This window comes from Ctenocephalides felis, unplaced genomic scaffold (assembly GCF_003426905.1).
Source record: "Ctenocephalides felis isolate EL2017-DRISC unplaced genomic scaffold, ASM342690v1 CF-g0.4_SCAFFOLD_01492, whole genome shotgun sequence".
Classification (NCBI taxonomy): Eukaryota; Metazoa; Arthropoda; class Insecta; order Siphonaptera; family Pulicidae; genus Ctenocephalides; species Ctenocephalides felis.
The window spans coordinates 21,083,549-21,101,383 of record NW_020537646.1 but is presented as its reverse complement, the minus strand read 5'-3'; the positions used below and the strand labels follow the sequence as shown (position 1 = coordinate 21,101,383).

Genomic DNA, 17,835 nt, shown 5'->3' with positions numbered 1-17,835 from the left:
CCCCATTTTCATTCGAAGGAAATTTGGGTTGTATTTTGGGACATTTTGGGTGATACGTTTGAAAACTTTTTGAGAATCACTGGTCTGGTATCTTTACTTTCATATGCACCCTAATATGAATTTGATCCTTTTTAATTGATTCTAATAAGAATCTAATCTTATGGTTTCTCATAATCAAGTATTTAAACCAGCAAGTTTACAGAAATATCACTAGATGTAGTAACTAGATCAGTTTATTTTTTATTACTGGTTAATTTCATGTTGACATATAAAATCTAAAAGCTATGTTTATGTTTATATTCCAAAATCCTAGACAATATAATAAAAATATAGTACAATAATATAGTGTTACGAATATCAAGTAACAAAAAAAATTACATACTAATATTATTATTGCACCAAATGATAAATAAATGACATTAGTACCCCGCTTGTGTAAATATAGTTTGGTTAAGAAAGAGTTTAATTATATATAGAAGTTATATATTTGATAATAATAAATATGAATGACTCCGAGTTGGCTTACGGAACCACATTATCAACTGAATCCATGAAAGTTATTGCTGAAAGTATAGGTGTAGGATCGTTGGCTGATGATGTAGCTAAAGAATTGTCAGATGAAGTATCTTTTAGGTTAAAAGAAATTATACAAGACTCTATTAAATTCATGCATCATTCCAAACGGCAAAAATTATGTACATCAGATGTTGATCATGCATTGAGGATAAAGAATATAGAGGCAAGATTAATTTAATATTTCATTACCATTTCATAATTAATCTTTTATCAAAATTAAATATTTCTCTTGCAGCCCCAGTATGGTTTTGTTCAACAAGACTTCACACCATTCAGATTTGCGTCTGGTGGTGGTCGTGAGCTTCATTTCATAGAGGAAAAAGAATTAGATATATCTGATATTTTGTCAGCTGCTGCACCAAAGTTACCACTTGAAGTGTCATTACGTGCACATTGGTTGTCTGTTGATGGAGTTCAACCAACTATTCCTGAAAATCCTCCGCCTCAGTCTAAAGAGTCTCAAAAACTGGTAACTATTAATTTCTTTTAGATATTTTAGATAAAGTTTTTATCTGTATTGTTTCGAATAGCATATTTTTGGTATATTTCATCATTCTGTTCAGATATAAGTTCTCTAGACAACAGTTGCCAATTTAATGAATCATTTCGGTGTATGTGTAACTATCTTTTTACTTTAGGATTCTGTGGACCCAGTTGCTAAATTATCTAAAGCTTCTGGAAAAGATAAAGATATGGCTGGTAAGCCAACAACTGGAAAGTTACAAAAACTTAGAAATGTAGAAACGGTGCATGTAAAACAGTTGGCAACACATGAATTATCTGTTGAACAGCAATTATATTACAAGGAAATAACTGAAGCTTGTGTTGGAAGTGATGAAACTCGAAGAGCTGAAGCGTTACAAGTAACAATACAGAATTGTTTAATAAATTCTTATTTAGTTCTCAAATTGTTAATTATAAATAATATTTTAGTCTTTAGCATGTGATCCTGGACTTCATGAGATGCTTCCAAGGATGTGTACATTTATTGCAGAAGGTGTTAAAGTCAACGTTGTTCAAAACAATTTGGCATTACTAATATATCTCATGAGAATGGTTAAGGCGCTTCTAGATAATCCAGCTCTTTATCTGGAAAAATATGTAAGTATTGTTGTTTTTAGATCAATTATGTTTTGTCTATCAAAGTAATATCCTATTTACACATTTTCAATTAATATCATAATTTAAGGTGTTTCTATTTTTTGAGGAAGAAAAATATTAACAATTCGCATTATAAATTATGGTTGAAGTTAGTGATATATTTTAACCGGTTGTTTCTTTTAGCTTCATGAATTGATTCCATGTGTTTCAACATGCATAGTTTCTAAGCAACTATGTATGCGGCCTGAATTAGACAATCATTGGGCTTTGAGAGATTTTGCAGCTCGTCTTATGGCACAAATATGCAAAAATTTCAATACAACTACAAATACTGTGCAAACAAGAGTTACAAGATTGTTTTGTAAAGCGTTGCAGGATAATAAAACTCCTTTGGCATCTCTTTATGGTGCAATTGAAGGTCTTTCAGAACTGGGAAGTGAAGTTGTGAAAGTAATGTGAAAACATATTAAATGTGCATAATGAATGATAAGATATTTAATCTTGTTTTTACTACATTTACAGGTATTTATAATACCAAAAATCTTAGAAATATCAGAAAAAATTGAAACTTGCTTTCAACCTAATCAAGGTGGTCAAAACAATGCAGACAAAATTGCTGGTGACAGGATAAAACAATTAGTAACTAAAACAGCTGCCCCAGTTATTAAAATGATTAGAAATCCTCCAGACATAGTTGAAGAATACAAGTATTGTTTATTTTCTTATTATTGCTGATTTTTAGAAGAATTTAACAGAAATAGTTTTTTTTTTTTTTTTTGCAGAAATGATTATGGTTACTTAGGCCCTGCTCTGCATTCAGCTGTCCACAAAGCTAGATCTTCTGTAACTGTAGCAAATGTAGCACCACCAACATGCACCGGATCTAGCGGTGTTTCTATTATACCTAACACACCATGTCCTACATCAGGAATAAGGTACTTTATACTTTTAAAAAAAAAATCATATATTGAATGCTTTGTATTGTTTTGGGTCTTGAACATTAACAAATCAGATTCTTTAAGCTATTATTTTTGATCATCTAGATCATTGCCATCTTCTGGATCATCTAATCTTGGAAATCTAGCTTCACCCCAAGCACCTGGTACCCCAAGATCAGTGTTGGTTGGAAGTGGTGGTTCTGCATCGAGTCAAATAATAAGAACACCTGGACAAAGTCAACAAAAATATGTTATTGTGGCACAATCAAGACCACAAACACCTTCATCCGGTGAGAATGATATTTATTAACAATTTATATAAGATTAATAAATATCATAATAATTTGTTTAATAAATAAGCTTTTAATGTATCGACTGACAACTATTCGATGCATACATTGTTACATTTGAAAAATGATTTAAGAGAAACATATCCTAATTAATATCTCTCAACAGTAGTTTACAGGGGTAATATCTCACTTCCGACCCTCAACAATCCTCTGCTCCTTCCTGGAATGCCTGGATCAGTTTGTATTCAAGCACCCTCAATACTTACAAAACCTAGAATTCCAATTCCTAGAAATGCAACTTTGCCTATTTGCTTCCCTATATCCAAAAAAGACTGAATGAATAAACAAGGAAAGTATGAAATATGTTAATAGTTGAAACGAAGAAATATTACCAGATTATTACTTATAATTAGTTTTTCAGCTAAATTTTTGTTTTTACTAGCATTATCATCAATATTTGTAGTTATGTTTACTAATGATTTATATCTTTTTATTCAGGAAATGTTCAGTCTCAGACACCTACTAACACTCCTTCACCAGGTGTAGTAAAGTATGGGTCAAATCTTTCGAATCAGATTCAACAAATGCAGCCAGTGACACAAAATATACAAACAGTACAAAGCCAACAAAGTCCTGCCATTCAACATACTCAACAACATACTTTAGTGCAAATGCAACAACAGGCAAATCAAAATACAAGCCAAAAAACACCAAAATTAGTAATGGTTAGTCACTCTGGACAAAGTTCTCCATCTGTAAGCCAGGTACATGCGCACATGCATAATTGAAAAAAAAAAAGAATAAGAATATTTATGGAGAATTTTTTGTTGTAGGCTCCTGCATCAGTAGTGCCCAAACCAATCTTTATTGGTCAAGGCAGTGCTCCTCCTCCACCTGAACTAGATGATCTTTCGCATTTAGCTTAATTTTTCCTTCAAGAATTAATTCCAGATAAATATATTATATATCAATTATACAAATTTTTATAATGTGTTCAAGTTGACCATGGCCAAGATTTACCTAATTTTAAAATAAAAATTAAAAAAAATATCTATCTTTCTGTTTATAAGGAACGCAATCATAAAAATTTGTTTGAAATGCTCATGCAAAAGTGTTTAAAAAAACTTATTTATTTATTTATTGTTATGCTGATCTTATCAGTTTAATGCAAACTTTGGAACTGTTTCAATAAGAATAATATCATAATAGCATATTTAATTGTTTAAAATTTAAATGGATTTAATTAGATGAATGTATTTTCATGATAGCGAAACTAATTATATTAAATAAAGCTATGAATATTTAAGGGCACTGAAAGTGAACAATTGAATCATAAAATCTTTTAAATCAAATACTTAAAATAAATGAAAGTCTAAAACACATAAAAAACTTTGATCAGTGTGCACATTATAAAAAACAAAAGACTAGTACAAAAAATTATTATTTGTAAAAGTAATATTGGATAATTTATTGTCAAAAATGTCTAGAAGAAAATCTAAATCTAATGATGATTATTCCCAAGATTTACCCATTGAGACAATGGCATTAAAATCCAGCACTGATAAAAATATTAAGGATGTGTCGTGTACCCCAAGCTGCTCTGAAGGTCCTGGGCCTGAGTGTGAAGAGAAGCAAAATGGAAATGGTGGCAATGGTAGTAATGGTAATGGTAGAAAATATCGAAATGGAAATGGAGAAAATATCAAGCTTGAAACTATCCCACCAGATCCAAGATGGCCGAATGCAAATGTGGTAAATATTCAAATATCCATCATAGATTATATTATTTATATAATAAATATATATTTTTTATTAGATATAATAATCAAATAATCATATCTTCATCAAGTTCTAATAAATTTTAGACCAATTATTGCTTCATGATGTATGTTGATTATCATCGATGCATTAGAAAGAAAGGTGATGATTATGAACCCTGCCAATATTTTCAAAAGGCCTACAAAGGTTTATGCCCTGTTGAGTGGTTTGAAAGATGGGATTCACAATTAGAACAAGGTACGTTTCCCAGAAAATTTGAAGAAAAGCAAGAATCCTAATGAAGATTTTCCAAAATGATTTTATTGTTCCCTTTAGATCAAACATTTTTCCATAAAATGTTATACAAATTTATGTAAGTGTAAAACTCTTTATTATAATATTTTATTATAATTACATAATCAAATTGCCAGATTTGCATGTTTTTTCTTCCTATGTGTACTTAAACTACTACTTCGAGCAAATTTTTTCATACAGATTTTGCATTCAAAATCTTTTCTCTTTGTATGCACAACTTGATGTGCTTTAAGGGTATTATAGTGTGTAAAACTTTTTGAGCATGTGGAACAAGAAAAAACTTTTAAGCCCGTATGAGTGCGCATATGTGAGTTTAGAGCAGCTGCATTAATAAAACTTTTATCACATGTATTGCATTGATATTTTTTATCTCCTGAATGAATTTTCATGTGAGTTTTCAAGTTAGATGATAATGAGAATTTTTTTAAACAAATGGCACATGAAAAAGGCTGTTCACCAGTGTGGCTTCGATTATGCTGCCTCAAAGCACTTGCTGTGTAAAATGTTTTTGAACATGATGTACATTTATGATGTTTACTGCCAGAGTGTGTCAAGATATGTACTTTAAGATTACTTTTTTGTGAAAATGATTTGGAACATATTGTACAAGCATAAGGTTTTTCATGATTATGAATTCGAATATGTGCCTTTAAAGAAGATATAACTGCAAATGCCTGTCCACAAACATCGCAAATAAATGGCCTTTCACCTGAGTGAGACCGTATATGGTTTTTGAGATTTGTTTTCACATTAAAACCTAAAATAAATTTTATAACATTTATATCAATTACATATTGATGGGATTATTTAAAGTGCAAACCGTAAATAACCACCTTTATTGCATATTGGGCATATAAATGATTCTTTGGTAATGTGTGTTCGAACATGAATATTCAAACTAGATTTATTTTTGAAAATGCATCCACAGGTATCACAGATATATTTTGTTTTAGTAACATTTTGCTTTTCAGGCTTTAATTTTTCATCACATATATGCTTTTTATAGTTATTATAATTATATGGCGGGCAATTTTTTTCTTCATTAAAATTGATATCACATTGTTCTTCAGATTCTACATTATCAATGATAAATATATCGCTAGTATTTTCTGATAAGCTTGACAAAGAGTCTAATACATCTATCTTTAGAGTATCTAATTGATTTCGAATGTAATTAGAAGATATTTCGCACTGTTTTATAAAATTGTATGCATCATTTAACTTTTGAACACATGAATTGCATATCGAACTGGCAACGTCATTTGTATCTGATATCTGAGAAAAATTAAGTAATGATAAGTTTTTCTAAATATAAATTATAATTATCGATTGATCGATCGATCCTACCTGTAAATTTGTTACTTTGTTTAATCTATCTAAAAGGTACGAAGGGATTTTTTTATAACCCCACTGACAATCATTTAATTCATTTCTATAAGATAAGCATGTGCAGCATCTTTCACATGTCATTTCTTTATTCCTGGATAAATAATATACTAGTTAATATGATAATGACTTTAATAATCTAATACATAGAATTTAAAGCATATTTGTCTTTTACAAATTGACAAATACAGGCAAAACATAAACCATGAACAGTGTGAAGTTTATATTAAGCTTATGCAGGAACACCAACCAAAACCTTTAGTGCGTTTTTTAAATATTGTAGAACCTCGATTATCCGGGTTGCATCCGGATACTTATACTTGTTTAGCTATGCTGCGTCCCCACTGCACGAATCCGTGCGGCGAATCCTGTTCGCGACGCACGCATGCGTTGGCTCTTGTGCGCGACGCACACTGCGAGCAATTTGATACATTTGAAATTTTAGGATTCCATAATATTTTTTTTCTTGATACAGTTCAATTATAAGAAGTGTAAAGAAGTATAACATCTTCTCTATACGCATATCCATTTTCAAAATTGAGGATAAGATGAAATATCTCAATGCCTTCACTGTACAATTGAACTTATAAACCGTAGCACAGATCAACGTTTTACGTTCAAATTCAAGTTACAAGTTCAAAGAAATAACGTATACGGATACAGAGGCAGGCTGACCAATAATTATCAGTTTTGAATAAAATTATTACTTCTGTTCTAAATATAAATACTTGTCAGAAAAGACTTTGAGCAAAAATTCAGTCTGCATATTAATAAGATTTTAAATGATATTTAGCGTAATTGCAATAATACAATATTACCATTTTTTTGAAATATTTAATTTATTTTGAATAATAAATATATGATACGTCATAAAGTAGTAGAGTATATATATATATATATTATATACTATATATATATATAGATATATATATCTATATATCTAGATATATAATATATATATATATATATATATATACATGATAATATCATGATGATATAAAATTAACTCTGAAATATGATAAATAAAGTCTACCAAAATATATTTTAGTTGGATATACATATATTTCAACATATCTATTCGTTAATTACCGATGTATTTCCTATACTAATAGTTAGATAAAATTATAATTAGTACATCAATTTTAATGACTGCTTACTTATTTACATTTTTGATCCGCGCTTTGACGCTAATCCATTAGTGTCGGTTCGGGTATTCTCGGCAGCCCGATGCGTCGGGTTGCTCGCGGCGGGAGCGAGCGCCGCGAACGCAAGCTATTGAAATTTTCGTGTCGCTTCGACCATGTTCGGCAGGGTACGTAATTCTAAAAATAAACACCCCCTCCCATTTTCAAACAAAAAAAGAAGAAAAAAGTGCGCTATGGACATGCGCAGTGGACAAATTTAAAGGAAATTCGTGCGTTCGCACAGTATCACTCCGCTGCGCAAATTTGTTCGTGACGCACCATTCGCCGCACGGATTCGTAACAGTGGAGACGCGGCATTGATCCGGTTAATCGAAAATCCGGATAATTCAAATATGAAGAATAATGTTTTGTTTATCAAAAATAACAAATACATACATAGATATCCAAAAAAATCGATGTTTATTAGAAAATTAACACTTACATATTTTCTTAGATTACATTATACATATTATATTAATCATGAGGTAAAATATTCAGATATGTAAAGTATCAATAAAGAAGTAAAGTTGCTTACAAATAATTTGTTGATCGTTTTTGTAAAAACCAACAATATAGAAATTCATCTAAGAGTTCATATGTAATATACGGCAATTGTTCTTGAGGTCTTAAATTTGCAGGCAGATAGCCTTCTATAACTAACTCAACGTGCATTTCCATCTGAAAACGAATTAATTGTTACAAGTCTATAATGGGCTTCTCCGGTCGAGGATGGATATTTTGACCTCTATTTAACCAACTTATAAAATTGATGTAATATTTCCAGGTAATATTAGCCTCAAATTGTCAGAAAAAATACAGGCAATAGGTCTCTCCTGCTTCATTCAAAAAAATACTTTTTATGTTACGTTAAATGATGCAACTATATAGAGTATAAGCTCTTAGAATATTACATTATTTCACATCCGCCTTTTTTAGCACCTTTGCCGGCATGCTGATCTTCATAATCATTATTCATTCTATTACAAGTCTGATCGGCTTTTAAATGTGGTGTTTCGGTAGTTACCATACTTGTAATAGGTTTAGATTTTATTTCCTTTGATAAAGTTGTTGTTCTATCTTTAATTCTCTGTAATGCTGCTAATGTATCCATATCATTACTTTGTTTACTCATACTTCCTCCTATATTTTATTTGTTAAATTTTATCTTATCCACATCACTTTATTTTGTTTTTGTTTGTTGAACTTGATTACTTTGCTCAACTTGGTGATTTTTTGGGGTAGCTATTGGTTTTTTTAAAGAATCTTTTATTCTATTTGCTTCACGTTGAGTATTAATTTTACTACATATATTTTTACGTATAAATTGATCTTATTCACTGCTTAAATTTTTATTATTGACCAATTATCTCAGAACAAAATCCGCGTTTAAAATGGCTACTTAGAGGCTCTTATTCGTCATTGTTCGTCATCATGTTCGTAGAAATTTAGCTTCGTGTCGTATGCTACTTAGGGGTCCTATGATAGTCGCAAATTTGAGCCAATCAAAATTTTCATTTTGAAATTCTAACCTGTTAATTTCCTAAAACCGTTAACATATTTTTGACAGTTAGTCTTAGGTTAGGATCGTTCCACAGTATTCATTTGTGCATTATATTCTGAATTACGTGCATATTCATGTATTTATTATATTTATTCGTTATATTTAATTATATATCTATATGAGTTAATTATAACTGGTATGTTCAACTGAATATAATTATTCAATGTTATTAAATACCTGTTTCAAGATAAAATCAATTCAGTCATATATTTAGTATTTAATAATATAGAAGATCTTTTAAAAAATGCATAAGATGCACCAAGATACAATACCCACTCATACAATTTTACTTGCTGAGCAAATTTATAGTGTAGCATTTTCACCTTACGAATGGTCACAGAATTTATTATGTATAGCGCTGCTTAATAAGATCACCGTTGCCAGCATAAGATTTCAGGTAATATTTGATATGTGTTTATTTTTTATGATTTGGTTTTTATTGCTACTAATAATAAAGATTTAAAACTTTAATTCACAGTCAAAGATAAAGAGATAAATTTGTTGTACTAAAACTTATATATTTTTTATAAGAACCTTAAAATTATATGCACAGCTATTTTGAATTTTGCATTTCTTGAAAATAACAATGTGATTACTATATATAATAATAATCTTTTCCTAATGCTTCATGAGTAATTAATGTAAATGAAATAAAGAAATATTAATACTTTCTACATATTATTCAAAAATTATTTAGGAAGCAAATGATGAACTTTCTACACCATATGATTGGACAATCCTGCGTGAGTTTCACAATGACAGTAGATGCCATTCGATCTGCTGGTCACCTGATACTTCGCTTTCTGTTATACCAAAGGTAAAATAGTTATACATTGATTTTAAGTTATAATGTTTTGTTAAGATGCTAATTTTATTTAGGTGGTGTTGTTTTGCATAGCCTGTGCTGATTTTCAAATTCGGATTATTAAAAGTAATATGGTGGATAACGATACTGTTACTGTATTATCCGGTCACTCTAATTATATAAATTCAGTAAGTTGGGAACCTGAAGGTGATTACATAGCTTCTGTTAGTGATGATCATACAGTAAAATTATGGACCACTAAAAGTACCACCAGCACAGATAAGTGTGTTGCTACATTAAATTTATCATCTCCTGGTATGGATGTATGTTGGCATCCAGAAGAGAATGGTAATATTTTATACCATATCTAATAATAATTCTAGAATATGAATACAGTATTTAAAGCTTTTCTATTTTATCTTCTTTATTTCATTCAAATTTTATATGTAAGTTCAATTTCAAATGTCCATTAGGAAAGTTATTGGCTGCTGAAAAGAATGGGCTCATACATTTGTATAATATACACTCTCAACAAGCTATATTGTCTTTGGATGCTGGAAGTGTTCCTCTTATGAGTGCTCATTGGGCTCCTTCTAATGGGGCTCGAGTAGCTGCTATAACTTCGGGAGAGTTAATAGTATGGGATATGGAAAAGCCGAGGTAATTAATTTTTGATTATGTGTATTTTTATTACGACTTCAACATTTTATTAGTTAATGGATTTATGGGTTAAAACTAGTTTTAAGATTGTTAAGTTGTAAAATCTATTAATTAATAATTGGTTGCACAATCTAATAAAAAAACTTATTGCAACATTATAATTTTACTAATTAATGAAGATAAATTGACTGGTTTTATATTGATTAATTATATAAATTGTAGTTATCAAAATATTTTATTAAGATACAATACCTACAATATCTAACAGTCACTTAATGTGATATGTATTTGTAACCTGATCGCTGAATATTTTCATGTTATATTTTTGAAATATAATTATATATTATATATATTTGAATTGATATATTTTTTCTATTATTTTCTAGTCGACCTATTGAAACAAGACCACTGCATGAAGATGGTGCATATTTCTTAAGGTTTTCATCAATCAGTGATCTAGTATTAGCGACAGTAGGTCGACCGCATAACACTTTAAAAGTTACTCATACAAGAATGAAATTACCGCAATTAACGTCATCACTTATGTTATTTGGAGGCTTGACCTGGCATTATATCTTGCCATATGTTTGTGTGGCTAATGACCGAAAATTATGTTTTTGGAAGGTTTCTTCTAAATAATGAATTTGAAATCAATTTTTGTACTATTAATTTGATCAAATATAGATTTCTACAAAAAGGATTCTTGTAATTATATTTTTAATATTATATTAACTTTAGAATAAAATAACATATTTTATTTATAACATCTATGTATTTGTACAACGTTTTTATTTGCAATATAGAATGATTTTGATATTGCACAATTTTTTATGTTTGAATTCTGTTTACTTTCCCGCAGATTTACCACGTGCTGAAAACTTCTGAATATATTTTGGTCACGTTGGCATTTACCACATGTTTCATCTCGGCAGTTGGTACCAAGAAATGTGAAACGTAAATGTCAATTTTCTAGGTTGAGTGATGTTTTAAATTAATTCTGGATGCCGGCATGTGCATAAAAATTATATAGGAAATGTAGTATATATGACTAAAAATTATATTTTTGAACTACTGTTTTCATATGTTAATTTTTATCGTATTCTTTAATTTTATAATTTCTCTTTTATTTCTTCCATAACCTCAAACTTAACCATCAATATGGGAAAAGCGAAAAAGCTTAAAAAAAACGCAAATGATGACGAATTGTAAGTAACTTTTGATAACACTACTCAATATTAATATATTACTAGATTTTCTAACATTGAATAATAAAATAATAGAGATAGTGATATTGATACTACTGATGCTGCAGTTAAAGAAACAACAAAGGGAAAAACTAAATCTAAACCACAAGAAAAAATTATAGACTCAGATAATGAAGATACAGGCAAAAAGAAAAAATCTTCAAAGAAAGACAAAAAGAAAAAGGTAGTTGACAATGATAGTGATGTTGATGACATCACTAATGAGATTGATGATTTAAATATTCACAAAGAAATTGAGAAACCGAAGGCTAAGAAGCCTGATATAAAGAAAGGAGGATTTGCTCTTTTAGCTGTAGAAGGTAAAATTTTGAGAATTGCATTTTAATGATGCTTATATATTTTCTTATATAAAAATATTAAAAACTTAGGTCAGCGGTTTCCAACCTTTTCTTCCTTGCGCCCCCCTTTTGAATGATAAAAATATTGCGCCCCCCTCCCATTCTTATTTTTCTAACAATTTAATTTAAAGATACTTAATATAACTGAAATTATGCCAAATAATACACAGTATTATAAAAAATATACATACAAACATAACTATTTATTATAATAATTTTCTGTTTCACATAAGTAAGATCTAAAATTTCTAAAGCATTATTTGCCAAAGTAGGAAAATCGTCCTTTACTGGTAACCAAAACTTAACAATATATTTTCGTCCTGAAACATCTGCGTCAATGTGCTATCACTAGATAGATCAATTATCATTTTCTGCTCTGCTATTGAATGACCAAAATCATCATGTTTTTCAATGACAAATGGATTTCTAATCCTTGCATTGATTTAATTAAATCGCTAAGTCTTTGAAAAATATCAACTAAATACGCAAATTTTGCGAGGAACTTTGTGTCCTAAAATAAGATTGCTCCATCTCTTTTGTTATCAGCAAGAACTATTGCAATTTCTTTTTTGAGTTCAAACACTCTTAGAAGTACTTTAAGTATTTTGCTGATTTGTTTTTGACACTTACTCAGCATTTAAAAATAATATTTTTGAAACAGCTTTGCGCCCCCCCTGGAACGGTATGGCGCCCCACCAGGGGAGCGCGCCCCACAGGTTGGAAATCACTGACTTAGGTATATATCAAAACATTATTTCTTGTTTTTAAGTTGAAATTGAGATAATAAGCAAATTACAAAGTTATATAAAATAAATAAATTCAATTTTTTATCAGTACTGTTATAAACTATAAAAAATAGTATTTTATTATGTTAACATTCTTACATTTTACTTATATATATATATATATATATATATATATATACATAACTATATCATTTTATATCATAAAAACATCTTTAAATATCTACATTATACAATTCGAAATTGTGTTAAATAAAATATTATTTAACTTTTTTTTTAATAGATTCAGCAGAATCAGCGCCAAGTGACAATGAAATTTCTGAATCTACTACTAATACTTCATCGAAAAATAAAAAAGCTAATAAAAAGATAGATAGAAGTGATAGTATTGAAGATAATAAGCCAAAACCTGATGGTGGTAAAAAAAGCAAAAAGTCTAAAAAGAAACGAAATGATAGTGAAGAAGATATAGAGAAAGTTTTAGCTGAACTAGAACTTGAATATTCCGGTGTCAAAAAGGATGTTAAAGAAGAAGAAAATGTGGGAAAAGTAGAGAAAGTAGCTCAGGTAGAAAAGCAAGCCAAACCAAGCATTAAAACTGAAATTAAAGATCAAAGTGAAGTAAAAGATGATACAAATGAAGAGTCTGGAGGAACGGTTAAAACTGCAGCTCAGAAGAAGAAAGAAAAAAAAGAGCGTGAAAAGCAGAAAAAATTGCAGATGAAGCAAAAGGTGTTCTTTGATAAAGTTTGATAAATAACTTACTAAAATAGTAAAGTCAAATGAATTAATTTTAATCATCAAAATATTATTTTTTTAATTACTTTTTAGGAAGTTAAACCTGTAAATACTGACCAATCTACAAAATCAGCAGAAGAAAGTAGTAAGCAACAAGTTGAAACAGTAGCGGGGGATGATGATGAAAATAAACAAGATGATGCAGAAGAAGATGATGATAAAAAGAAAAAAAAGAAGAAAGGTAATAATTTTGACTTCATCTTTAACATGTTTCGATAGCCAGATCTTCAAGATAAAGTGCTTATATTTATATCATTTTTTTAATATTTTTATATATTAAATAATTAGTATAAAAAATATTTGTATAAATTAATACGTTAAAGAAAATTTGTCTCATGATGGTGAATATAATAAATTAATATTATTATTTTTAGTGATGTTGATATGGGTTAAATAACATGTCAAATAATGAAAGAGAGCAGCTTTTGGCTGACTATATTTTTTTGGAAAAAAATTACTTGAAATTTTGTTTTAGGTGCAAAAGCAGCTGAGGATGCGAAGGCAGCGGGCAAAGGACCAGGCAAAAAAACAATTGCAGCAATGCAAGATGCTTTGAAAAAACTCCGAGAAGAACAAGAAAAATTGCAAAGAGAAGAAGAAGAAAGGATTCGCAAGGAAGAGGAAGCTGAAGCTGCTAGATTAGAACAAGTGAGAACAATAAATTGTGAATAATAACTCAAATTATTGCTCATTAGGATATATTTATCTAGTATATATTTTTTTGTTTTTCTATTTAATTTATTTCTTTTAATGAATTTATCAACTGATTTGTTTTTGATATACTTTAGATTAGGTTGGAACAAGAGCGGAAAGAAAAAAAAAGAAAAAGGAAAAGGAACGTAAAGAACGTTTAAAAGCTGAAGGCAAACTACTTTCTGCAAAACAAAAAGCAGATAAAGCTAGAGCCCAAGCAATGCTTGAATCTCTTAAGGCAAGGGGACTAGAAATGCCTGAAGTGGGAGAGAAGAAACCTAGGTTTGCATACTTTCGATTTTTAAGAATCTTTTTATTTATGTTTATTTTTTACTTATGCTATTTCATTATTCTAGAAACTTACTTCATGAATTGAAAATTTGAATTTAGAAAAATATGTTTCAACAAGTAAATTTGCATTGGTAAATTTATTCAAACATAAGTTAATTACTTTTATAGACTTGGAACAAGAATTCGACCTAATAAATCTAAACAGCAAGGTAATAAGGAATCTACGGAAGTGCAATCTCAAGTTGATGCTGATAAAGTAGGCGAACAACCAGCAGAGAATGTGGTTGAGCAAAGTGCCGAAACAAAAGCTATTGCCGAAGAAGATGATGTTAAGGATGCATGGGATGCTGATTCAAGCAGTGAAGAGGAAAGCACAACTGAAACACCAGGTTAATTTACAAATTATGCATTATTACTATAATACTCAAAGAACAAAGAACATATTTGTAGTAAATGATATTTTATTTTTATTGAAATGTTTATAAACTTTGTAGCAGTAACTGCAAAGTCTGAAACAAAAGTGGATCAATCTGCAGAAAGTAAAAAGGAAGAAACTTCTTCAGAAGAAGAGTCTGAAGAAGAAAGTGATTCTGAGTCAGAATCTGAAAGTAGCGAAGACAGTGATAATAGAACTGATGCAGAAAAGAAACGAGAAAAGGCTCTCCAGAGAATACAAGTACCACTTGCTAATGAAAATAAATCAAATATTTAAAAAAAAACTATTGATTTTATCAATATTTTAATTATTTACAGAAACGCAGAATTGATGCAGAACAGAATAAATCATTAGACAAACTGAGAGCTGCGGTGGTTTGTGTGTTGGGACATGTAGATACTGGAAAAACAAAAATTCTTGACAAATTACGTCGCACAAATGTGCAAGATGGTGAAGCTGGTGGTATTACTCAACAAATTGGTGCTACAAATGTTCCAATAGAAAACATAAAGGAGCAAGTTAAAATTGTTAAAGGGGTTAGAATTAAAATATATAGTTTATTTTGATTTGATAATAATAATTTTATTTTTTTTTGAAAACATGAAAAATAGTTATAGTAGAAAATAAATACAGTTGTTTAATTTTTAGATATCAGATACTGTATTCAAAATTCCTGGTTTACTGATTATTGACACACCTGGTCACGAATCTTTCAGCAATCTGAGAAGTCGAGGTTCTTCTTTGTGTGATATTGCTATCTTGGTAATTATAATTCAATTTTTAAAATAGTTTATAAAGCATATTAACAGTTTATATGTACATATATAATACATATTATATATGTACTAATACATTTATTTTAACACTAGTAAATTATGAAATATATAAGATTTTTATCCTAAGTGACGTTCAAATGAAATATGTATATAACACAGTTTTATGTTTTCTGGTTAATTTTTCAGGTTGTTGACATTATGCACGGTTTGGAACCACAAACTTTAGAATCTATTAACTTATTAAAAACTAAGAAAACTCCGTTTATTGTTGCATTGAACAAAATTGACAGATTGTATGATTGGTCAACTATGGCTAGGAAAGATGTACGAGACGTTCTCAAAGCCCAAGCACCGAATACACAATTAGAATTTGAACAAAGAACTAAAGAAATCATAGTTCAATTTGCTGAGCAAGTATGTTTTGTTTATTTCGTAGAGTCAGTACAAATATTATTTAAAAAAACTATAATTTACATCTAAAACTTTCAGAAGAATAATTACTTATTATCAAAATGACAAATTTTAATAATAAGCATATTCTCTTTAAATATTTATGAACTTCTTATCAATATGTTTTATTTTCACTAGGGTTTAAATGCAGCTCTATTTCATGAAAACCCAGACCCAAGAAGTTACGTTTCTTTAGTTCCAACTTCTGCCATAACTGGAGAAGGAATGGGTAATCTCTTAGCCTTAATTGTTGATTCATGCCAGAATATGTTAGCAAAACGCTTGATGTTTAGTGAAGATTTGCAAGCTACAGTATTAGAGGTAAAGAATTTTATTCATGTTATTTACAAATTTATCAAATTATTGATTATTAATTGAATTTTTAACATCAATAACCTGTAATAGTAGTTCTGATATAAAAATATAAGCTATACTTATTTTTATAAATCAGTGCTATATTGATTTAATATAATGTTAAATATATCAGTAATTTGATAAAAAAAAAAAAAACGAAACTTTGATTGAACAGTCTTATATCTATATTCCTATTTAAGGTTAAAGCGATACCTGGGCATGGTACAACCATTGATGCAATTTTAATAAATGGAACTTTAAGAGAAGGAGATACGATTATTTTAGCTGGTACTGATGGACCCATAGTTACACAAATTAGATCATTACTAATGCCACAACCAATGAAGGAACTCAGAGTTAAAGTAAGTATCCTGAACTGCAAATATATTTATAATTAGGTTTTTCTGTGATTTTAATAATTAAGTTTGTGTTATACATATTTGTGTTTTATATTTATAATGCTTATATTGAACACAAAGAAGTAGTTGCAGCACAAGGTGTAAAGATAGCTGCAAAAGATTGGAAAAAGCAATTGCAGGTTTAAATTTACAAGTTGCACAAAGCCAGATGAAATTGACATATTTAGGTACAATATTTATTTATTATATTATATATATTTATCATAATAACATTTTTAAATGAAGTTGAATTTATATCATTTATTCAATTAGTACATAAAATAACTATCATTTGGATTCATTACCATTATAAAATTTTACTTTGTAGAGATGAGGTAGCTAAAGAACTGAAAAGTGCTTTAAGTGGCATCAAGTTGCAAGAAAGAGGTGTTTATGTGCAAGCAAGTACATTAGGATCTTTAGAAGCCTTATTGGAGTTCCTTAAAGTCAGCAAAATTCCGGTAAGTTTCTTTTATAGTGAATTTTACATGTATATAATTAAAATATTTCAATTCAAATTTCTCAAATTGATTCAATTTGTAAAAAGTCAACTGTAGGAGTAAACAGTAAATGTATTTTTGCTTAAATATTTGCTTCATAAATAAAAAATAATATGTTTACATATTAAATTTAGTTCTGGAATAACATTTGCTACCATATATGTTGTAAATATGGTTTTCACTCACTAACTGTAACTACATTATTTAATTCGAATTTTT

General features: G+C 29.2%; 3 protein-coding genes and 1 pseudogene across 3 annotated transcripts; all 4 read left to right on the top strand.

Moving 5' to 3' along the window:
- Positions 1-502: 502 nt before the first annotated feature.
- LOC113369976 (transcription initiation factor TFIID subunit 6-like) lies at positions 503-3,909 on the top strand. Its single transcript, XM_026610609.1, has 10 exons — positions 503-739; positions 812-1,045; positions 1,215-1,439; positions 1,510-1,677; positions 1,861-2,127; positions 2,200-2,384; positions 2,460-2,612; positions 2,721-2,905; positions 3,404-3,669; positions 3,739-3,909. The coding sequence occupies exons 1-10, from the start codon at positions 503-505 to the stop codon at positions 3,829-3,831; spliced, it is 2,013 nt and encodes a 670-aa protein (XP_026466394.1). The 3' UTR covers positions 3,832-3,909.
- Positions 3,910-4,384: 475 nt separating this feature from the next.
- On the top strand, positions 4,385-4,962 carry LOC113371006 (cytochrome c oxidase subunit 6b-1-like). The gene is made up of 2 exons (XM_026611662.1): positions 4,385-4,657; positions 4,771-4,962. Exons 1-2 carry the CDS (start codon positions 4,385-4,387, stop codon positions 4,960-4,962), a joined length of 465 nt encoding a protein of 154 aa, XP_026467447.1.
- Positions 4,963-9,191: 4,229 nt separating this feature from the next.
- LOC113369886 (nucleoporin Nup37-like) lies at positions 9,192-11,262 on the top strand. The gene is made up of 5 exons (XM_026610491.1): positions 9,192-9,506; positions 9,807-9,926; positions 9,989-10,262; positions 10,388-10,574; positions 10,961-11,262. Exons 1-5 carry the CDS (start codon positions 9,354-9,356, stop codon positions 11,211-11,213), a joined length of 987 nt encoding a protein of 328 aa, XP_026466276.1. The 5' UTR covers positions 9,192-9,353; the 3' UTR covers positions 11,214-11,262.
- Positions 11,263-11,504: 242 nt separating this feature from the next.
- Positions 11,505-17,835, top strand: part of LOC113371005 — an 8,673-nt pseudogene continuing 2,342 nt past the window's right edge.

What these genes read in the sequence shown, in the direction of transcription:
- LOC113369976 (XM_026610609.1), top strand. Translation starts at nt 503, where the DNA reads ATGAATGACTCCGAGTTGGCTTACGGAACCACATTATCAACTGAATCC. An exon ending in CTAAAGAGTCTCAAAAACTG is followed by an intron (nt 1,046 to 1,214) that starts GTAACTATTAAT and finishes TTTTTACTTTAG; the next exon opens with GATTCTGTGGACCCAGTTGC. An exon ending in ACCACAAACACCTTCATCCG is followed by an intron (nt 2,906 to 3,403) that starts GTGAGAATGATA and finishes CTTTTTATTCAG; the next exon opens with GAAATGTTCAGTCTCAGACA.
- LOC113371006 (XM_026611662.1), top strand. Translation starts at nt 4,385, where the DNA reads ATGTCTAGAAGAAAATCTAAATCTAATGATGATTATTCCCAAGATTTA. An exon ending in GATGGCCGAATGCAAATGTG is followed by an intron (nt 4,658 to 4,770) that starts GTAAATATTCAA and finishes AATAAATTTTAG; the next exon opens with ACCAATTATTGCTTCATGAT.
- LOC113369886 (XM_026610491.1), top strand. Translation starts at nt 9,354, where the DNA reads ATGCATAAGATGCACCAAGATACAATACCCACTCATACAATTTTACTT. An exon ending in TTGCCAGCATAAGATTTCAG is followed by an intron (nt 9,507 to 9,806) that starts GTAATATTTGAT and finishes AAAATTATTTAG; the next exon opens with GAAGCAAATGATGAACTTTC. An exon ending in TTGGCATCCAGAAGAGAATG is followed by an intron (nt 10,263 to 10,387) that starts GTAATATTTTAT and finishes AATGTCCATTAG; the next exon opens with GAAAGTTATTGGCTGCTGAA.